Here is a 19,654-nt window from a genome sequence, read left to right on the forward strand (position 1 = left end):
TAAAAAAAAATCCCCTCCTTATCGTAGTTTAAAACAGGTAATCCATGTGCTATTTAGTTTGTCTAAAACTAAACGGAATTTTGCAGAGGCTTTTGTTAAAAAAAAGAAGTTAAAATTCTGCACCTAGAACAAGTTTTAACCAAGAGGCGAGGTTGAAACTATGCACCATTTTGTAGAGAATTCTATTAAGGCACTTGTATGTGGAAGTGAGCCAATTTCCACAGGCATTTATACAGTTAAATAAAAATACTGTGGAGGAAAATGAATCAAAGAGAGTAGGGTACCCATCAGATGTCTCTACCTATAGAAAATGGTTATATAAATTTATATTGAATCATAAAAGTTGACCAGATAATCCACATTTTTAAAAATAATTTAGTTCTGTAAGAGAAAAATATTATTCTTAGGAATGAGCTTATCAATAAATGAAAATTGAAAAGAAAGTTGAAAAACTAACTGCTTGTCTGAAATGGTTTATTATTCCTTAGGAGAAAAAAGAAGGTACTTTTGTTGGATTATTTGTAAGATTCATCAAACACAATCATTTGCTGGAAATCTAAACCATCATTTAAAATATCACAGAGGAGGAAAAAACAAACTTACATCTCTTGATTACCGCTCTAATGGATGACAAGGGTCCTTGGCTAGAAAAAGAAAGAAAGAAAACATTATTGTATTCATTATCCTTTTGAAGAAGAATCTTTCAAAATGCCAGGTCATTTCTGGGACTCAATATGGCACCAAGCAGCAAGTTTGACATATTAGTTACTGGTTTATCCTCTTTACTACACATAAATTTAAAAAGTTTTTAAATTGCCTTTGATATAAAATGTTTTATGGGAAATGAGAAGGCTGGTGAAGTATATCTGCAGTTAAATTAAAATCTGCCTTAAAATTGCTTTCATAGTTACCTACACACAGAGTCTTCCAGTGATGTTTCAGATGGTGCTTGAAATCCAGCAGCAATTGCATGGTAATCAAAAGAATTCTGATGTCCCTATGTCTCTTTTGTGTTTGACATGGGAATTCCTGTTTTCTTAGTTAGTTTGACCTAAGGACTAACAGCATTTCTTCCCAAGATTAGAACTTAAAACATCACCACCTAAAAATAAAAGTCCTCTGGTTGCTTTGAGTTTTGTTCAATGGCTGATTGGTACTGGGTTTTCCTGACTGCGTGACCTTGGACAAGTCACAGAAATGCTTCTGAGCCACCGTTCACTCACTGGTCAAACCATCTAGCTGCAAAGGTTTATAACCACCAGTTAGTAAGGCTGTTTGTTCGTTTTATCTTTATTCAAACCAGTTGGACTAATTGTTTTTGGATTCATTTAGAAAAACATACAAACCTAAAACTTTTTTAATGATATGATTTAGGAAAAAAAGTCTTCTTATTTATAAAACTCTTCATTTTTTTCTGAATGCTCTTAAAATTTATACTTATTTTTTCCTTATTAAATTTATGCTGCTGTTACCTTTGGGAAGGAGGATATTGTACTGACTGAGGAGGAACATGGGATTGTTTGGGTTGAACTGTCCCCCTTCCAAAAAAGATACATTGAAATCCTAAGCTCAGTACCTCAGAATGTGACCCTTTTTTGGAAATAGGGTCATTACAGATATAATTACTTAAAATGAAGTCCTACTGGAGTAGGGTGGTCCCCTAAGGCAAGCTGACTGGTGTCCTTAGAAGAAAAACCATGTGAAGATAGACACAGAGAAGAAAGGTACCATGTGACCATGAGGCAGAGACTGGAGTGATACAGCTGCAAGCCAAGGAATGCCAGATTGCCTACAAACCACTAGAAGCTAGCAAGAGGCCAGGAAGGATTCCTCTATGGATTCCAGAGGAGTGTGGCCCTGATGACACCTTGCTTTCAGACTTCTAGCCTCCAGAACTGCGAGACAATAAATTTCTGTTGTTTCAAGCCACCTAGTTTGTGGCACTTTGTTATGGCAGCCCTAGGAAGCGTGTGTGTGTGTGTGTGGCAAGGGGAGTCTTCTGGGTGTTGAGTAGATGTGATAATTCATTGAGCTGCATACTTTGTACATATAGGTTACACCTCAGTAGAAAGTTGAGGAGGATAGGAGGGTGGTAGAGGCCTTGGCACAAAACAGAATTTAAAAAAAAAAAAGATTTTCTTTATTTATTCATGAGAGAGACACACACACACAGAGAGAGAGAGAGAGAGGCACAGACACAGGCAGAGGGAGAAGCAGGCTCCATGCAGGGAGCCCGATGTGGGACTCTATCCTGGGTTTCCAGGATCACACCCTGGGCTGAAGGCAGGCACCAAATCGCTGAGCCACCCGGGTTGCCCACAAAATAGAATTTTGATTAAGGTCAGCCCAAGTTCTACAATTCTCAAGCTTTACAGCATCATTATGTTTAGGCTAGCTCTATAAACCAACCAGCCAAACAACCAACCAACAAATCAATACCTTATGTCAAAAACAGTAATTTCCAAACTCTAAAGTTTAAAGTTCTCCTTCTAGGTTCTCTCTTCTAGGTTAACAGGTTCTGTGGTAGGGAAAATAAAAAAGGAGGCCTATGGTCAAATACACCTCCATGGGAAGCAGTTTTAGGAGATGCTGGTGTTGTCTCCTGGCTCTGCAGTACATATAATTTCGGTATCTCAAATGTAGCTATGGATGCAAAAGATGACCCTTTTTTTCCTCCATCTGTATGCAGAACAAAGCCTATAGGTGAAGATTCTGCTCTGTATGTTTTTAAAAGATTTTATCTATTTATTCATGAGAGACAGAGAGAAGAGGCAGAGACCTAGAGAGAGGGAGAAGCAGGCTCCCACCGGAGCCTGATGCAGGACTCGATCCCAGGACCCCGGGATGACACCCTGAGTCGAAGGCAGACGCTCAACCACTTAGCCACCCAGGTGTCCCCAAAGATTTTACTTATTTATACTTAGTTTGGCAGCACATATATTATTTCAAAGAGACACAGAGCGTGAGCAGGGAGAGCAGGTTCCCCGCTGAGCAGGAAGCCTGAAGTAGGGCTCAATCCCAGGACCCTAGCATCATGACCTGAGCCCAAGACAGACACTTAATGGATTGAGCCACTCAGTTGCCCCTCCACTCTGCAGTCTTAAGAGAAACCCTCATGGAAATTCTCCATCAGCATGACCTCAGGTTCTTGTCCTAGCTGGGCACCTCCAGGAAGGATGGTCACTGTGGGACAGAAGGCATGGCCACAGAACCACTGATCAGAGGAGGAAGCAGTAGAGTTGGGTGGTTCAGAGAGCTAGTTCTAAAATCCAATTGTTCATTTGTACTCCTGGTGCCTCCACTTGCTAGCTAGTGTGATTTTGTGCAAATTACTTAGCTTCTCTTCTTGTTTCCTCATGTATAAAATACATGTACTTAACCTAGTCCTTGCCCTCAGCAGAGCTGATCCAGAGATTCTGCCCTTCAAGTTTTGCTGCCTCTATTATTGGATGCCCTTGTTTTTGGTGGGAGAGATAAAACCACTCCTGACATGTGACAAAGACCCTTCTAGGAGGGAAATGGAGGGTTATGGGACACAGCTTTCAGATTCTGAAAAGTACCAAAAGCTGAGGTCAAGACAGAATAGTGTCAGGACTAATTTCTGATGATTTCTCTTCCTCCAGGACTCTGGGGGCACTCCCTAGCTATTCAGAGTCCCCTTCTATCCTTTTGTTCCCCACTTTTACAATAAGCCCTTTTCAAGTCTGTGTAGTAGAGTCACTGTCTACTACTGCTTTTACACATAGCCTTAGTATTATTAAGGTGTTTTTTTTTTTTTTTAATTTATTTATGATAGTCACAGAGAGAGAGAGAGAGGCAGAGATACAGGCAGAGGGAGAAGCAGGCTCCATGCACCGGGAGCCTGATGTGGGATTCGATCCCGGGTCTCCAGGATCGCGCCCTGGGCCAAAGGCAGGCGCCAAACCGCTGCGCCACCCAGGGATCCTTATTAAGGTGTTTTTAAGAAAGAAAATTGTATCTGAAAAGAGCTTCCTAACCTAATGAAATGAATTTCTAATATGGTTTCAACAATGAAGATGATGATGAAAACCACTTATTATTATATGCGCCAAACACACGATCTTTTTTACAAATGAAGAAAATAAGGCGTAGAGGTTAGGTATCCTGTCTACAGTCACATAGCTGGTAAGTGGCAGAACCACATGTGAATTTACAGTCCAGAAGTCCATGATTCATGCTTGAGTGGATGGGTAAAAGTTTCTAGATGCTTTACAAAGTTCAAAATACAGGCAAGTACCCTCAAGCATAAAGCTAATCCAAAAAAATTTCAAATTGGAGTCTCATCCAGACTCTGTAGATGCAGGAGAAAACAATAAATGTTGCTAGGTATGACATTTTGATATTGTCAAAAACAACAAAGCAAACCATAATGGTTACTCTTAATCTCACCTAAGAAAACCCAACCTCTCTTTTTTATTTTGAATCATGATTTATTTATCATAATGAAACATTCTAAAAAACATTTATACAACTTTCAAAGCAACAGGTTATTTCCAGGTTTTAAATAATTTCCCTGCCTCCTCTCTTTGGTGAAGAAAAACTATTTCCAAAACCAGTAAATGAAATTGCTGGATTTGGCAAATTTGGTGTACAACACCTACAAGTGCCCGTCATAATCACATCTGGTTTGGGAGTTCCTTCTCTGCACAGAGGCAACTGAATATATTGTCAAAAATACATTCTTTGGAAAAACACTTGATTAAAACCATGGGCACATCATTAAAGTACTAGTCAGTGAAGTCAGCATTAGCTTAACTTTTTGTTAAGCTAATGAAACCTAAAGGCGTAGCCCTCTGATCAAGCTGGTAAACGGGCCAGTGAGCATAAAGTTTATCTCTTTGTACCATTTTCTCCAAAGACTCTCAATATTTGGACTGATTCATCTCCATTTCCTAGCAGAAAAGTTTAGCCAGATTTGTGTAATTTTTGCAGGCTGGAAGAGGTATTTTGTTTCATCCATTCTCATATAACCAATGCTTACTACATATATAATATGTAATATTACACATCGATCCATTCATACATACATACATGCATACAAGGCACTAGGAATGCCCTGAAAGCACTAGACTCTGCTGTCAGTAAGAAAGACAAATATTGCAACTGCCTTTCTATTAATAGTATGTAGGTGTAGGCACAAGGTGCTATGGATGTAAAGAAGGTATATCACTCGATGTTGGGGTCTTAAGGAAAGGTTTCCAAAATGTGGCATGTGTATTGACTGAGACTGAAGAATGTGAAGGAGGAGAGGTTCTGAATAGGGGGTGTCAAGCAGCATGTGCAACAGAAGATTAGGAATGAGAGAGACAGCTGAACATGGTTTGAACACAGCATATAAGGAAGCTATGGGGGGATCCCTGGGGTGGCGCAGCGGTTTGGCGCCTGCCTTTGGCTCAGGGCGCGATCCTGAAGACCCAGGATCGAATCCCACGTCAGGCTCCCAGTGCATTGAGCCTGCTTCTCCCTCTGCCTGTGTCTCTGCCTCTGTGTGTGTGTGTGTGTGTGTGTGTGACTATCGTAAATAAATAAAAATTAAAAAAAAAAAAAAGGAAGCTATGGTAAGACAGAAGGGACTGGAACTCAAATGCCATGCCAAAGTAAGAACATGCTATAAAGGAAAGTGCTGATGCCAGGTATCATCAGCCAGGTTAAATACTCAGAATCTATGCGTCAAGGATATGACAGCAAAGTGTCTCAAAAGTAAGTAAGAATTTATCTGGGACATCTCCCTAAAACAAGCATTGCTGACTGTAGCTGGTCTGTTTGTACCAACCATGGTATTTGTGGCATGCCTGCTTTTAAAAAGAGCATTTATGAATAAACACTGGAGTGTCAGTATTCTGTCTTAAAACTGTGGGCAGATCCACATTTTTAGGAACTAAATATATTGATGATAGGATTCATATACTAATATTTTGATGAGATAAAAAGTGTGGAGATGGGGAAGATAGAAGTAGGCAAGAGGAGGTTTCTGGAAGTGCCAGAAGGCAATGGAGAAGTCTATTTAATAAAAATATTAAAATATTTTTTAGAATGTTTCATTATGATAAATAAATCATGATTCAAAATAAAAAAGAGAGGTTGGGTTTTCTTAGGTGAGATTAAGAGTAGCCATTATGGTTTGCTTTGTTGTTTTTGACAATATCAAAATGTCATACCTAGCAACATTTATGTTGTCTTATTTATGCATGTAATTATTCATCTATGGAGCTCTCACTGTGTACCTGACATTACACCGTAAATTAGGGACACTGATATGAATATACAACCTCTGCCCTCAAGAAGTATTCAGTCATGTTGATAAGATCAATAAAGAAAAGGCTAAAAAATGTGGAAAAATATTATATAAGGTATTATAAAAGCTTGGAAGAGGGGTATCTAAATTTAGCTGAAGAAATTGAGTTGAAGAAAACATACAGCTGATCCTTAAACAGAGCTAATACAAGTTCTCCTCCTTGGCACTACTGACATTTGTTAGAGATGAGGGGTAGTCCTATTCATTACAGGATGATTGGCAGCATCCCTGGCCTCTACTTACTGGATACCAAAAGCATAATTCTTTCCAACTCTGCCAGCCGTGATAACCCAACATGCCAAAAGTCCTCTGGGTGGGCAGTGGGAAGGGAAGAATCATCATCACCTGAGAATCACTAGGTTAGCGGCAATAAAACAGAGTGATAGGATTTACATGGATGGGAAAAAAACTGACTTTGCCATTTCTGGTTGCCAAGTTGATGGTGGCAGTAGGATAAAATTGAGGGCTGGATGTGAAAGATAGGACAAAAACAATGAGAAGGAGAGAAGATAAAAGTAAAAGAAATTTCTAGCACCAAGAACAGTTTTAGAAAAGTGGCACTCTGGTTATACAAGGTGAAAAAAAATGAGTCTTTCTATGATGGAACATAGAAAGCCAGTCATTTTATGAAAACAAAAGAAAACAAAATAAAAAACAACCCCTTAAGGCCAGGTGTTTATAAATCAAGGATTGCCTGCACTTAAAAAAAATGATACTTATTTCAGGACTACAAAAAGCAAAAGTCCTTGACTTGCTCCATTAAAAAACAAAAAACAAAAAGCAAAACCAAAATCCAAAAAATCTTACATGTACTTTTATAAACAAAGCCTCGGGCCAACCTCAATCTGTTTCTCAAAATAGAAAGCAAAAATGTTATATCATAACAAATACTTGTGTTTTCATTTTTTTTTTTATCAAACTTTTGCCATCCTATGTTACCTGCTAGAATAAGGTAACATTATGTAATAGGAGAAAGTATTGTAAATACTATGCTACTGAGAAATAATGCCATTTTAATAATGTCTAAGTTAATATCATCATCACAATATGTAAAGCCATATCTGATAAATTGTAGGGAATGGAAGAGTGTATTAAACACAAATTACTTGTTAGTTCTCTAAGCTTCATAGTTTGAAGTTTGGGTATATAGCAAGGGAGTGAATTCCTTTTTTTTTTTTTTTTAAGATTTTATTTATTTGACAGAGGGAGGGAGAGAGAGAAAATGGGTGAACAAGCAGGGGGAGCAGCAGAGGGAAAGGGAGAAGCAGGCTCCCCCACTGAGCAGGAAGCCCAACGTGGAGCTTCATTCCAGGGCCGTGGGATCAGGACCTGAGCCCAAAGCAGATGCTTAACTGACTGAACCACCCAGGTGTCCCCATGGGGTGAATTCCTTCTGAAGAATTAGAGAATAAAGATTAGTAAAGAAAAATAACTGAGATTCAACCAGAACGGCTTTTGCTAAAGGTAAAAACTAGCACAAAACTACAAAATATTTCTATTAATACTCTGAAAGCTTTAGGGAAAAAGTTATAGGAATTCTGATTCACTTTTTCATCACCATTGACAGCTCAATTATAGTAATTAAGATCTATAATACAATATCAAGTTACACTGGGTATTTTTCTACTTAATCTTTTTCAAAGACAAGCAAATCATATGTGCAACCTTTATTTACATAGTTTCAGGACAAATAAAGCCAATACATATTTAAATGAGTTTTCATTAACACACTCTACCCATTATAAATTTGTAAAATGAGTTCTATTAACAGTTATATCTGTGAGCATAAAGAATATGGAGGAGGACAGAGAAAAAGCAAATAGGATGCACAATGTACCTACTGGGGCATCATGACTAGTGAGAAGAATACAGAATGTAAAGCCAGCCAGAGACCTGCTTTCATATTTCCAATTTACTTATTTGCTGGAATTGTTTTCTTTGTAATATGAGGATATTAATGTCTATCTTTTGACTTGTTATTATGACTCAATGAAAAAAATTACATAAAGCACACAGCACAGTGCACTTGGCACATTAGAATCTCAAAAAACGTTACTTGCATTTCCTACCCTATTTTCCAACACAATTTTGTCTAATCCATAATTATATGAGGCTGAAATTTTGGGTGCTATCCAGCCAACACCAGTTGAGTTACCCTGTGGTTATCATAACACTACCTTATAAATTCAAATAACTGACCATTTGCATTTCAGTTGCGATTATTATTCACTACTTACAACCTTCTGAGTTTCACAATGCATGCTTCTCATATACCTAATCTCCTACCAGGCCAAAGCAATAACAAAGCCAAGAGAACAAAACAGACTGACAAGCTTTGGTGAGCGTTGTATTATCCCTACTGAGAACACAGCTCTCTGTTCCTTTCTGTCACCTTTTCCATGTTTTTCACAAAACTGACAAGGTGATCAGTAGCTCTAAAGAGTTTCATATTTCTTTAGCTCTATTAGAAAAAAAAACCCCACAAGTGTTCAAAGATCCTGGAAGAAGCTATCAACTCTACTATTAATAACTACAGTACATTTAAAATTAGAATATGTTGCCCTGTCCTTCTCAATTCTTTAAGTTGTTTTCTCTGGGTTCTTTTTTTCCCCCTACACACGAATGTCTTGACTTCCTAATTAGACTGCCAACTTCTCAAGGAGACTGTCTTTTACTTATTTTTATGGTGCAACTCAGTGGAACTTTATCATGTGCTCACTGAACTCATGTGAATTCAATCCTATTCAGAGAGAAAAATAAACGTAATTTAAATAGCAGAGCTGATCCCACCTACAATAAGCAAATCGCCTTCCCTACTCCCCCAAATAATTTTGCTGGCTTTTTTCTGTTGGTTTCTCCTCCCAGTTACATCTTGTTGTATGCTCAGCTTGCTAAGAGTATCTGGGTCTAGTATTTAAATTTTTCATGCAAAATGTCACCTTGATGAGCATCTGGTACTTGTACTTAATAGATGGGAAACTGGCCAGGTTTACCTTATTAAGAAATGGTATATTACACTCCAACATAGCACACATAGCACAGATTAGGCAACAAATATTGTACCTCAAGTGTCAGTTAATGAAATTTCGGGGGTAAATCTGCCTAATCACACTTTTTCATTGTACTCTATCTTTAGAATCTGTCTCTTTATTATTTAAGCCTCTGGTAATTCCCAACTAACAAGCCGCACAAACTCTTCACTAGTGTGCTCAATTTCAAACCATGTATAATATACAATAACATACAGTGATATTAATCAGAATGTATCTGACTGGGCTATTTTATATGATGTAGAACATATACAACTTATTTTGAGAAGAGATACAGGCATAATGCTTACTCAGCACCTAAAAAAGGTGGTATTTACTGTAACATGCAACAATAGAATCTTTATCCTCATCAAACGTGAACACAAAAAAGGTTGAAAACTAATGGTCTGAAGTACAATTGTGTTCAATAAACACCTACTGAATAGATGAAGGAATTAATAACCAAAATATATTTTTTCTAGGGTTATATCTTTCCTTCACAGCCTACTAAAGTGATCTGTAGAAACAGTTTAACAGAAAACCTAGAAAGACAAAAAGGGCTAAAATCTAATCCTTTTTTTCTGGGCATACAGTGATATATAGTAGGTTCAAATTTTATGATTAAAAATTATTTGTTAGTAAAAGGCAAAAAAGGGATACCATAGTTCTAAAGGGGTATCCATTGTATGCCAGGAAAAAAGTGAGGGGAATAAGAAAATATTGGACAAGTGTAAGGCAGTTGCAGTTTGAAACATCCAATAACATCCAGAGATTGATTTTTCAAATTTTTTTTCATTAGCTGGTTATTTCTGTATTTTTTTTATTTCTGTATTTTTGACCAAAAGACAGGCATTCACTTAACTGTTAAGAGTAAATATTAATTTTCAAGAAATTTAATGCTTATGCTATTCCAGGTATTATGCTAAATACCACGGAAACAAGATCAACTAGGACACGAATTCTGCCCATAAGATGCTCATACTTTAGTCAGAAGCCTATAAATAAGAAGAGTTTATGTTTTGCATGTATTTGTTTTTCTTAAAATCAGGACTTTAATATACTTTTTATTTTGTATTAGAAGTATTCTGCAGTATTCTGGTCATTTCCTCCACTAGACTATAAAGTCCTGCTCAGGCAAAGCACATTTTAGAATGATGTTAAACCTTAAATTAAAAAAATAATAATTATGGCAAATTTTAAAAATTACAGCGACTTTTAAAGTCATCTTGGCATATTCGGATTCCATCCCGTATAATATTTTAGATTATACGTAAAGAATAAGTCTTTTATAAAAACAACTGACTCATCCAATTATACCCTATTTAACAATGACTTTTCAAGAATATAGAGAAGAGTACTAAAAAAATAAAAGAAGAATAGAAAATCCACACCCTTCTCTAAAACCTGTCATCTCCTCGTTTCCATAACTGTATGCATCAGAGTTTCTACCTAAAAAGGTTGATACATCCCTGGTCATACTACAGAAGGAAAAATTAAGAGCAGATGTTTCCTACATCACAGTCCATATATGGAGTCCTAGCACCTATATAATAAGAAACAAACATCAAGTAAAAAGCCTTTGTCCAAAGATGAAAAAATACGCAAGGAGAAAAAAAGGGGGGAAAGTATCTCAAAACCTACTAGTTTATCACCTATCTGGAAAAATCTGCTTGGTTTTTTTTGTTTGTTTGTTTGTTTTTACTAAATTATACATAAATATTCCAATATGTTATTTTGCATCAAAACAACAGTACTTTTGTCTGCAAAAGTAGACAAGAGGATAAATGGTTCTATGATGCAAAAGGATAGAAGATAGTAGGATGTAGAAAGTGGTAACAATATCGCCTCCCACACTTGCTGCTGTAAACTCAGAGGCATACCTGGTAACACTCTGTTGATGAGTTATGGAGAAGAGCTCTATAATTCTTACACTTCTGGCTATAATTTTTAGGTATTTTTTTTACTTTCTTAATGCATGAACAAACCTAATACTTTAAAAATAACCTGAGATTAACTCTATTCTTTTAGAGACACTGAAAATCAAAGGAACATATATATGAGTAACTGACAATATCTGATTAATAAATTATTTTAGGGCAGCCTCGGTGGCTCAGTGGTTGAGTATCTGTCTTTGGCTCAGGTCATGATCCCAGGGTCCTGAGATCCAGTCCCAAATCAGGCTCCCTGCAGGGAGCCTGCTTCTCCCTCTGCCTATGTCTCTCTCTCTATCTCTCATGAATAAATAAATAAAATCTTTTAAAAATTATTTTAATTTTAGGTCATACAAAGGATACAGGAAAGGTAGGAAGGATGGAAAGACAAAAAGTGGAATTAGACTCCATGTACAACCTGATAAAGCTATCAAAATAAAAGTTGGGGGATTATTTAGTGGAGATACACAAGTAGTATAGACAATATATTTACGTTTTGTTTTGACATCATTCCTAACTTATTTTGAATCATTTGGCATTAAAACCTAGAAGGCATAACTGCATAGCACAGGTGGCTGGTCTTTCTTGATGATGTGGCAATCAAAATCAGCACCAAACTCAAAAGTTGTAGAAGCAGCTGATATTTGGAGCTGAGTTAGCAACAAAATCTGTTAAAAACAAATGAGTGTGCATGCATATGAATATCTGGGAAGATGTCTTAACCTTAGCATTCCAATGAGACCAACCATCTCAATTAACCAGTATAATATTCTCTTATTAAAAAAAAACCTTACTATTAATAAAAACATATGCAAAATCAGAGGATTTAGAAGGCAGCAGAGAAATATAAAAGGTGAGAAACAGGATTTTGTGTTTCTCCATTCTTTATGGGATTAAAATAACACTGCCTCAGGGATAGTTCACTGTTTTTCATTGAAAAAAAATACATATTTTAAGCATCTGAAACTGATCAAAATATTAATTGATGCTTCCAACAAGTTAGAAAGAAATTAGGTCAGTTTGAAATCCTGACTTTTAAATCTAAAAAAAAGTATTACTTCTAAAATGTTAGCTCCATTTCTTATTTAAAATATTGAGGCAGACAGTTTTAAAAGCTAGATTTAAATGCTACTAATAAAAGTACTAAATTATTTAAGCTAAGGGTGCTACAGGATTTTCCAAACTAATAATTTAAGTATCTTTTAAAAGAGAGTGCCATAGCCACCCATTTCTTACCTTTGTAATCTCTTGATCAAAGGTATTACATTAGCTAAGCCCTTCCTTTTGCCCTTTGTAAAATGCATTACATTTCTATTTTTTCACCAAATCTTAGTAACATCAAAAGCACAACAGACTTAATCAGTGGTAGAGGAAATAACAATAAAGCAATAAACATATATACAAAGGAGCAAAACCTAATCAGTGTAATTTCATATATTAAAGGCCTTAAAAAAGGCCTTTATTTTACTAATAAAAACAAATAATTTTTCCAAGTTTTTACTCAAATTCCAGTTAGTTAACATACAGTGTAATATTGTTGCAAGTGTACAATACAGTGATTCAGCACTTGCACACAACACCTGGTGCTCATCACAGCAAGTGCCCTCCTTAATCCCCATCACCTATTTCACCCATCCCCCACCGACCTCCCCTCTGGTAACCATCAGTTGTTCTCCATAGTTAAGAGTCTGTTTTTTGATTTGCCTCTTTCTTTTTCCCCTCTGCTAGTTTATTTTCTTTCTTAAATTCCACATATAAATGAAATAATGTGGTATTTGTCTTTTTCTGACTGACGTACTGAACTTCATGTAATACTCTTTAGCTCCAATCATATCATCGCAAATGGCAAGAATTCATTTTTTATGGTTGAGAAATATTCCACTGCACGTCTATACATCATCTTTTTGCTTTCTCAGATCTAGGGTTAGTTATTAGGGCTAGGATTAGGATTAGGGTTAGATAAGACCAGGGTGAGGGGACTGCCTCCAACTTGCAGGTTGGAGACAACTCCAGAGGGTTGGGGTTAGGGTTAGGGTTCAGGTTAGGGTTTGGGGTTAGCGGTTAGGGCTCTTATTTGTGTGGAACCCTGCAGTTCAGAGACCTTTTCAGGAAATAAAACCAGGCTTTGCTGGAGTGAGAATACACATGGCAGCATCTACTGAGCTGAGGCAAGGGGGGAACTTGGGGCTCTAAAAACTCTTCTTTAAATAGAAGCAAATTTTTAAAAATTCATTGAACCGAGTCCTTCAAAAACAAGCAGTTCTTAAAGTTTCTGTTAAAGCCAAAGGCTTTGACCAAGAACGTAAAACAGAACACAGAAACAGCTGAGTTCATTCTAACAACACATGAATTCGTTCCCGGGAATTGGAACAAAAGCTTCAACAGTGAGTAGGCATGAAAACTTTTACTGCAAATATTCAACAACTTCTCCATTATATAAGGAGTGCAAGCAATGTGCACATAAGCTAATATCTATTTTTTTGCAAAGCCACTGGAAAACTTTACCACTGGATAACAAGAACATATGTGGCAGCTAAAATTTTTTAAAATTATGGCTACCAATAGTTACATGAAATTACCCAACAGTTATAGTGATAGGCAGGCATAGCCTGGGGGGCAGAAAAGCAGATTTTAGGATACATAATATGTATTTGAGGATACCTTCATTTAAGGCTATATCTTCATTAAGACTCTAGGCACTGAGTCCAACTGCCTTCAAACAAGTAGTTCTTTATTCACAGGATCCAAAAAAGACTCACAGAGAGTAAAATCTGCCTCCTATAAGCATCAGAAGGAAGTAGAAAGGAGGGGAGCAAGAAGATACAAAAGAGGAAGTAAAAGAGAATCACGGGTATGAGATCCAGCTGACCAATGATGGATCAAATAAATAAATAAAATCTTAAAAAAATAAAATCTTACTTAAAAAAATCTTATATATGTATATATACAAACACATATACATACACACATATATACACAAATATGTACTATATATAAATTTATGTATTTTTATATTTTGTATTTTTATAAGAAAAATTAAAACATATCTACCCAGTGCAGTGCTATAGACAACTTATTCTGGCTTATGAGAGCTAACACATTACATTTTCAGAAGTTCTGCAGGCCAGTTGTTAGAGCTATTATTAAAAATGATATAAACTTACATAAGTTACATGAACTTACAATTAACAAATCACAGAAAAACAAAGGTAATAAATACTCAAAATTTATTTCCTAATTATTTTATTACTATCTATGCTCTTGAGGTTATTGGTGCCCATTATGTCTGTATGGTGGAAATACTACATAATGATGTGCTACTGAGCAACTATTTCCAATCACCATCAGTGGTGTCATACTTGCAGCTTGAAATTGGCTATAGTTGGAGTATTTACACACAAAAATTTGCAAACCAGGGCTTAATTTATCATTTTGTTGATTGTTTAGATTTAAGAAAATGATGAAGAAAATCTTAATGAAGATTCAACATAAAAGCATGTGTTTATAGATGTTACATTATGAATAACACAAAACACTGAGGACGCATTCTTCCAATACTTGAATACTATGATCTGAATCAGCAAATAAGTTGCTCAGGTCATCAACCAAACAGAGAATTCTGATACACGTTTTGGTTGTTTCACTTTCATCTTACTCATCAATATAAACAAAAATATCAACCAACATTGATATTGGAATTACATTCAAAGAGCTAGTTGTTAGGCATTTATCAGCACACCACTGCATATGCCCAAAATGTTAACTACTACAGTTGTCTCTGAAACGTATAGAATTATGATTTGCTATCTACCTATTTTTCTGTATTTTCCAAGTTTTATATACTGAACATTATTATTTTTGTAAGTTATCTTTAAAAAAGATTTGCTGTAGCAAAAAAACGAAACAAAAAGTAATAGATTCATGGGGGGTACCTGGCTGATCAGTCAGTGGAGCATATAATTCCTGATCTCAGGATTGTGGGTTTGACCCCACACTAGGCATAGATATTATTTTTATTTATTTTATTTATTTTTAGATATTATTTTTAAAAATTAAAAGTAAAGTTTAAAAAAAGTAATAGGTTCATGTAAAATTTATGACTTTTGAAAAATTAAAACTGCATTCAAGCCATCAGATAATCACTCATCCTCTGCAAACAGCAGGCAGAGATCAAATCAAGATGTCATGACAGGGGTAAAAATCCTAGCAGAGAATCCTACCGCAAGGGGTGCTCAATGATTGAGCTCAGGTCATGATCCCAGGGTCCTGGGATTGAGTCCCACATCAGCCTCCCTGCAGAGAGTCTGCTTCTCCATCTGCCTATATCTCTGCCTCTCTCTCTGTGTCTCTCATGAATAAATAAAATCTTAAAAAAAAAAAAAGAGACAGTACTAGCACAAACAGCACACCTATAACTTCAAAACAATTTACAAAAAGAAAACCATATATTTCACAAATCCATAGTGCTCTAGCATAAAATAAAAAACCAAGGAGTTAATAATCAAATTAAGCAAACATAAACATTTAGAATCTAAAAATCATTGATGTAACTATTATTTTCTTAGTATATTCTATGTTCCAGGGATTCTCCTAGGTGCTGGGGAACTAGGGTAAAAAACATGAGCCCCTGGTCCAGTTAAGAGGAGAAGACAGGAAAATACGCAATTTATCTTTAAATGGGTAATTTTATTTTATTTTTATTTTTTTTAATTTTTATTTATTTATGATAGTCACAGAGAGAGAGAGAGAGAGGCAGAGACATAGGCAGAGGGAGAAGCAGGCTCCATGCACCGGGAGCCCAACATGGGATTTGATCCTGGGTCTCCAGGATCGCGCCCTGGGCCAAAGGCAGGCGCTAAACCGCTGCACCACCCAGGGATCCCTAAATGGGTAACTTTAATACAGATTAGGAAATGTGGAAACATCCAAAGACATCTGGAATTTTTAAAATATATATCTCAGATATAGAACTAATCATGAATGTCCATTCAAATGAAATACAATTGACACAGAGAGTAAACTATAACTGAGTTTTAAAAAATAGATTCTCAGTGGCAAGACTGTGCAGGTATGAATAACATTTATCTCCTTACAGCACCCAAAGCTAGAATCCCTCCTCAAACTCCCACAGCTCATTCAGTGTTGGCATTTTTAGAGCTGGCTTGGCATGATGGTCCAGTCTTGGACCAAACTTCTAGTGGCACTCAAGATCATCCTCCTCACATCTATAACCCCTGGCTGTTGCCTTAAGAATGTCTGTAAGATATACAAGTTGTTTCTGGGTCACAGCTTTTCCTGTTATGAGAATTCCCAAGAATGAAAATGAATTGAAATTAATGTGTATATGGATAGATGGATGGGCAGGAAAGCAGGTGGACAGATGGATAAACTTTTTCTTAACAATTGTACTTTCAAAGAAGATAGATTATTTAGTAATTTGTACTACATGTAGATCCCACCTATCTAGGTAGTAAATATGTTTCCTATTTTATTGATGGAGTGGCAAAGAGATGAAAGCCTCTCCAAACACATGAAGCTGGTGCCATAAAGTTACACACTTTGCTTCCAGACAGATACCCTGTTAAAACTGGGGCCACAATTTTCCTAGGAGAGATTTACAGCTATTTCGGGGTGAGCTGAACCCAGCCTGATGATATTTGAGATTCCTTGTAGAATTCGGAGACAAGAGAGTAAAGAGAAACATAGCTGTTGGTGGTAGGGTTGAGTCTAAGACCTGCTTCCAAACTCTACTTCAAATTCTACTTCATTTGCACAACCCACAACCCTGACTGGGTGGAATTCCCATAAAGGATAGTCAACAACAGCAGCCACAGTTCCCCTACCACAGCCACCAGCAATGTAAGAACAATCCTGACAAGTGGGGTAGGGTAGCAGGGCTACCAGAGGATTTCAGCAGCCTGAGAAGACAACAGTATATGAAGGTAACCAACACACAAAGACAAATCAGAAAGATTTTCTCTAGCTCATTTATTTTTTCAAATAGCCTCAAAAAGGAATACATTTCTTGAACTCTTCAGATTTCTAGTTGTTTCTACTTCTTCTCTCAAACCAGAAAACATTAACTCATCATCTGTTCTGTATCAAACCTGAAGATACAAAGATGAACAACCATCTTCAGGTGGGGTGCTAGACTTATAAAGTACAAGATGATTTGTGCTCCAGCTAGAATTATGCTAAAGTAATTAGGAAGGGATCTTCAATTTGTTCATTTTTATCCTTATGATATCAAAATGTTTTAAACAGTAATTTTGGTCCTGATTTAAAAGCTTAACATAAAGACTGTACTTGTATTTCCTTTTAACTCTAACACTTCCTAAGTGTTTTCAACCTAGGACTTTATATAGGAACAATGACTTTTCCCTAATTGAAGTAATTTAGCTTTGATCATTTCATCTTATACTACATGGTGAAGCAGAATGAAAGCTGCTCGCTTTGCTAATACTGAACCAATGCAACTTATTTTTTTAATAGTAATTTTGTATTTTGGGGGGGAGAAGAACTTTTTAAAATTGTAAAATTTTGTAGTAGTTTTAGACTTAAGGGAATGTTGAATTTCCTTATACCCCATATGTACCTTCCTTCCCCTACTGTTCACATATTATGTTAATATGTGACATCTGTTACAATTATGTATGTGTTTTTTAAACACTCTGATCATGTAAACTCTACTTTTCCATGTTTTATTTGTAAGAGATTATAGAAAGATCTCCTACCGGAATTGGTGGAACACGGACCTATAAACACCAAGTGACAGCATTGTTCCCCAGAACAACAAAATATCGTCAAAACCCAACATTTCTCCTCAGGGTGAAGTCATGTCCAAACTGAGGTAAGGTCAAGCAGGCCTATTCATGGGGCTTGCCACTTTGACTAGCTCCATATAAAGATAGATTATTTGGGGTGGTGTTTTATGAAGAAGAAAATTTACTAGTAAAAGGAAGAAAATTCAAGAGACATGAAGACTGCTACCATTTATAAAGTAAATCAGGGTGGGGTAAAATCTCTGTAGGTTTATTTTTTAGGGTTCCAATTCCCTAGATTTAGCATAAACTTAGTGCCTAGCAAAGTGCCTATCACACACAACTATTTGTTGAATGTAAGTGAATCCCACATTCAAATGTCATTGTATATAAACCCCCAATACATCTGTTTGGTATCAAATCAGTATTCCTTAATATTGCAAGGAGATGTTATTTTTTTAAGTCACGATTCTTCCAACATCGGGCCTAACAAAAGTGGAAATTGTGATCTTGCCTCCGGCCTAAGCAGGTCAAATCTACAGGAGATCTGAAAGCTATAGTTTCAACAATCACTATTTAAAAATAATATAGGGTAGCATTTTATTTAAATACTGAGATCCACGGATGTCTGAGTGGCTCAGCAGTTAAGCATCTCCCTTTGGTTCACGGTGTGATCCCAGGATCCATGATTGAGTCCCACAGCAGGCTCCCTGAAAGGAGCCTGCTTCTCCCTCTACTTGTGTCTCTGCCTCTCTCTCTCTGTGTCTTTCAGGAATGAATAAATAAATCTTTAAAAATACATACATACTGAGATCCAATCTCTTCTTTATGCAAATAGAAGGTCAGGGAGAAGAGGGAAGAGTAACTCTCTCTCGTACAGAGACCAGCTATTGCATTAAGGCTACAAGTAAATTCATGAAGAATGAAGGACTTAGGATCAAGGATCCCTTTAATAGGGGTCAGACACAGTGAGTGAACTGTGCGAGGGGTCTGGAGGTGTGAAGTCTAGTTTCAGTCCTGCTACTACTCACTAGTGAGCATAATTGCATCACTTGATGCAAGTTTCCTCATCTAAAATATGGCATTACTGGGCTAGATAATCTCTTCTACCTACTATACAACTTTTTAATATCAAACTTGAAAAGCTCTAAGATCCCAATTTAAATTCTACTTAATGAGAATCACTTAATCCAAATGAAGTGAAGGAATTGGACTTGATAACAGATCCATTCTGATAACAACAGCTAACGTAACCGAACACTGTTTTAATACCTCACATCTTTCAAATCACTTGATCCACATACCCACCCTTAGAAGTAGGTACTATTATGGAAAAAAAGTTTATGTAATTTAAATGACCCAGGCCTCACAACTTGTGAATGATGAAGCCAAGATTTGATCTGAACTGGCTCCAGAACCTGAGTTCTTAGCTACTATGCTTCACTGTCTAACACAAAGATCACCTACAGCCAAATGTTGAGAGGAAAACACATACACAAAACACTTAACGTGAGAATTGTGGATTAATTACTAAGGAACCTTGAGAATTTGCCTTCTTTCACCGAATATCCCATGGCTGGAAGATTTAAATCAGAAGCTATAGTGGAAGAAGGGAGA

General features: G+C 36.5%; 1 protein-coding gene across 7 annotated transcripts in view; it reads right to left on the reverse strand.

The window, feature by feature from the left end:
* Nucleotides 1-19,654, reverse strand: part of SH3D19 (SH3 domain containing 19) — a 171,171-nt gene that overhangs the window by 50,829 nt on the left and 100,688 nt on the right. For all 7 annotated transcript variants that reach the window (XM_072724820.1, XM_072724818.1, XM_072724821.1 and 4 more), the window contains exon 3: nt 604-644. In XM_072724820.1, the coding sequence (XP_072580921.1) occupies nt 604-644 (41 nt within the window). The remainder of the gene's footprint in view (nt 1-603; nt 645-19,654) is intronic.

This window comes from Vulpes vulpes, chromosome 10 (genome assembly GCF_048418805.1).
Source record: "Vulpes vulpes isolate BD-2025 chromosome 10, VulVul3, whole genome shotgun sequence".
Classification (NCBI taxonomy): Eukaryota; Metazoa; Chordata; class Mammalia; order Carnivora; family Canidae; genus Vulpes; species Vulpes vulpes.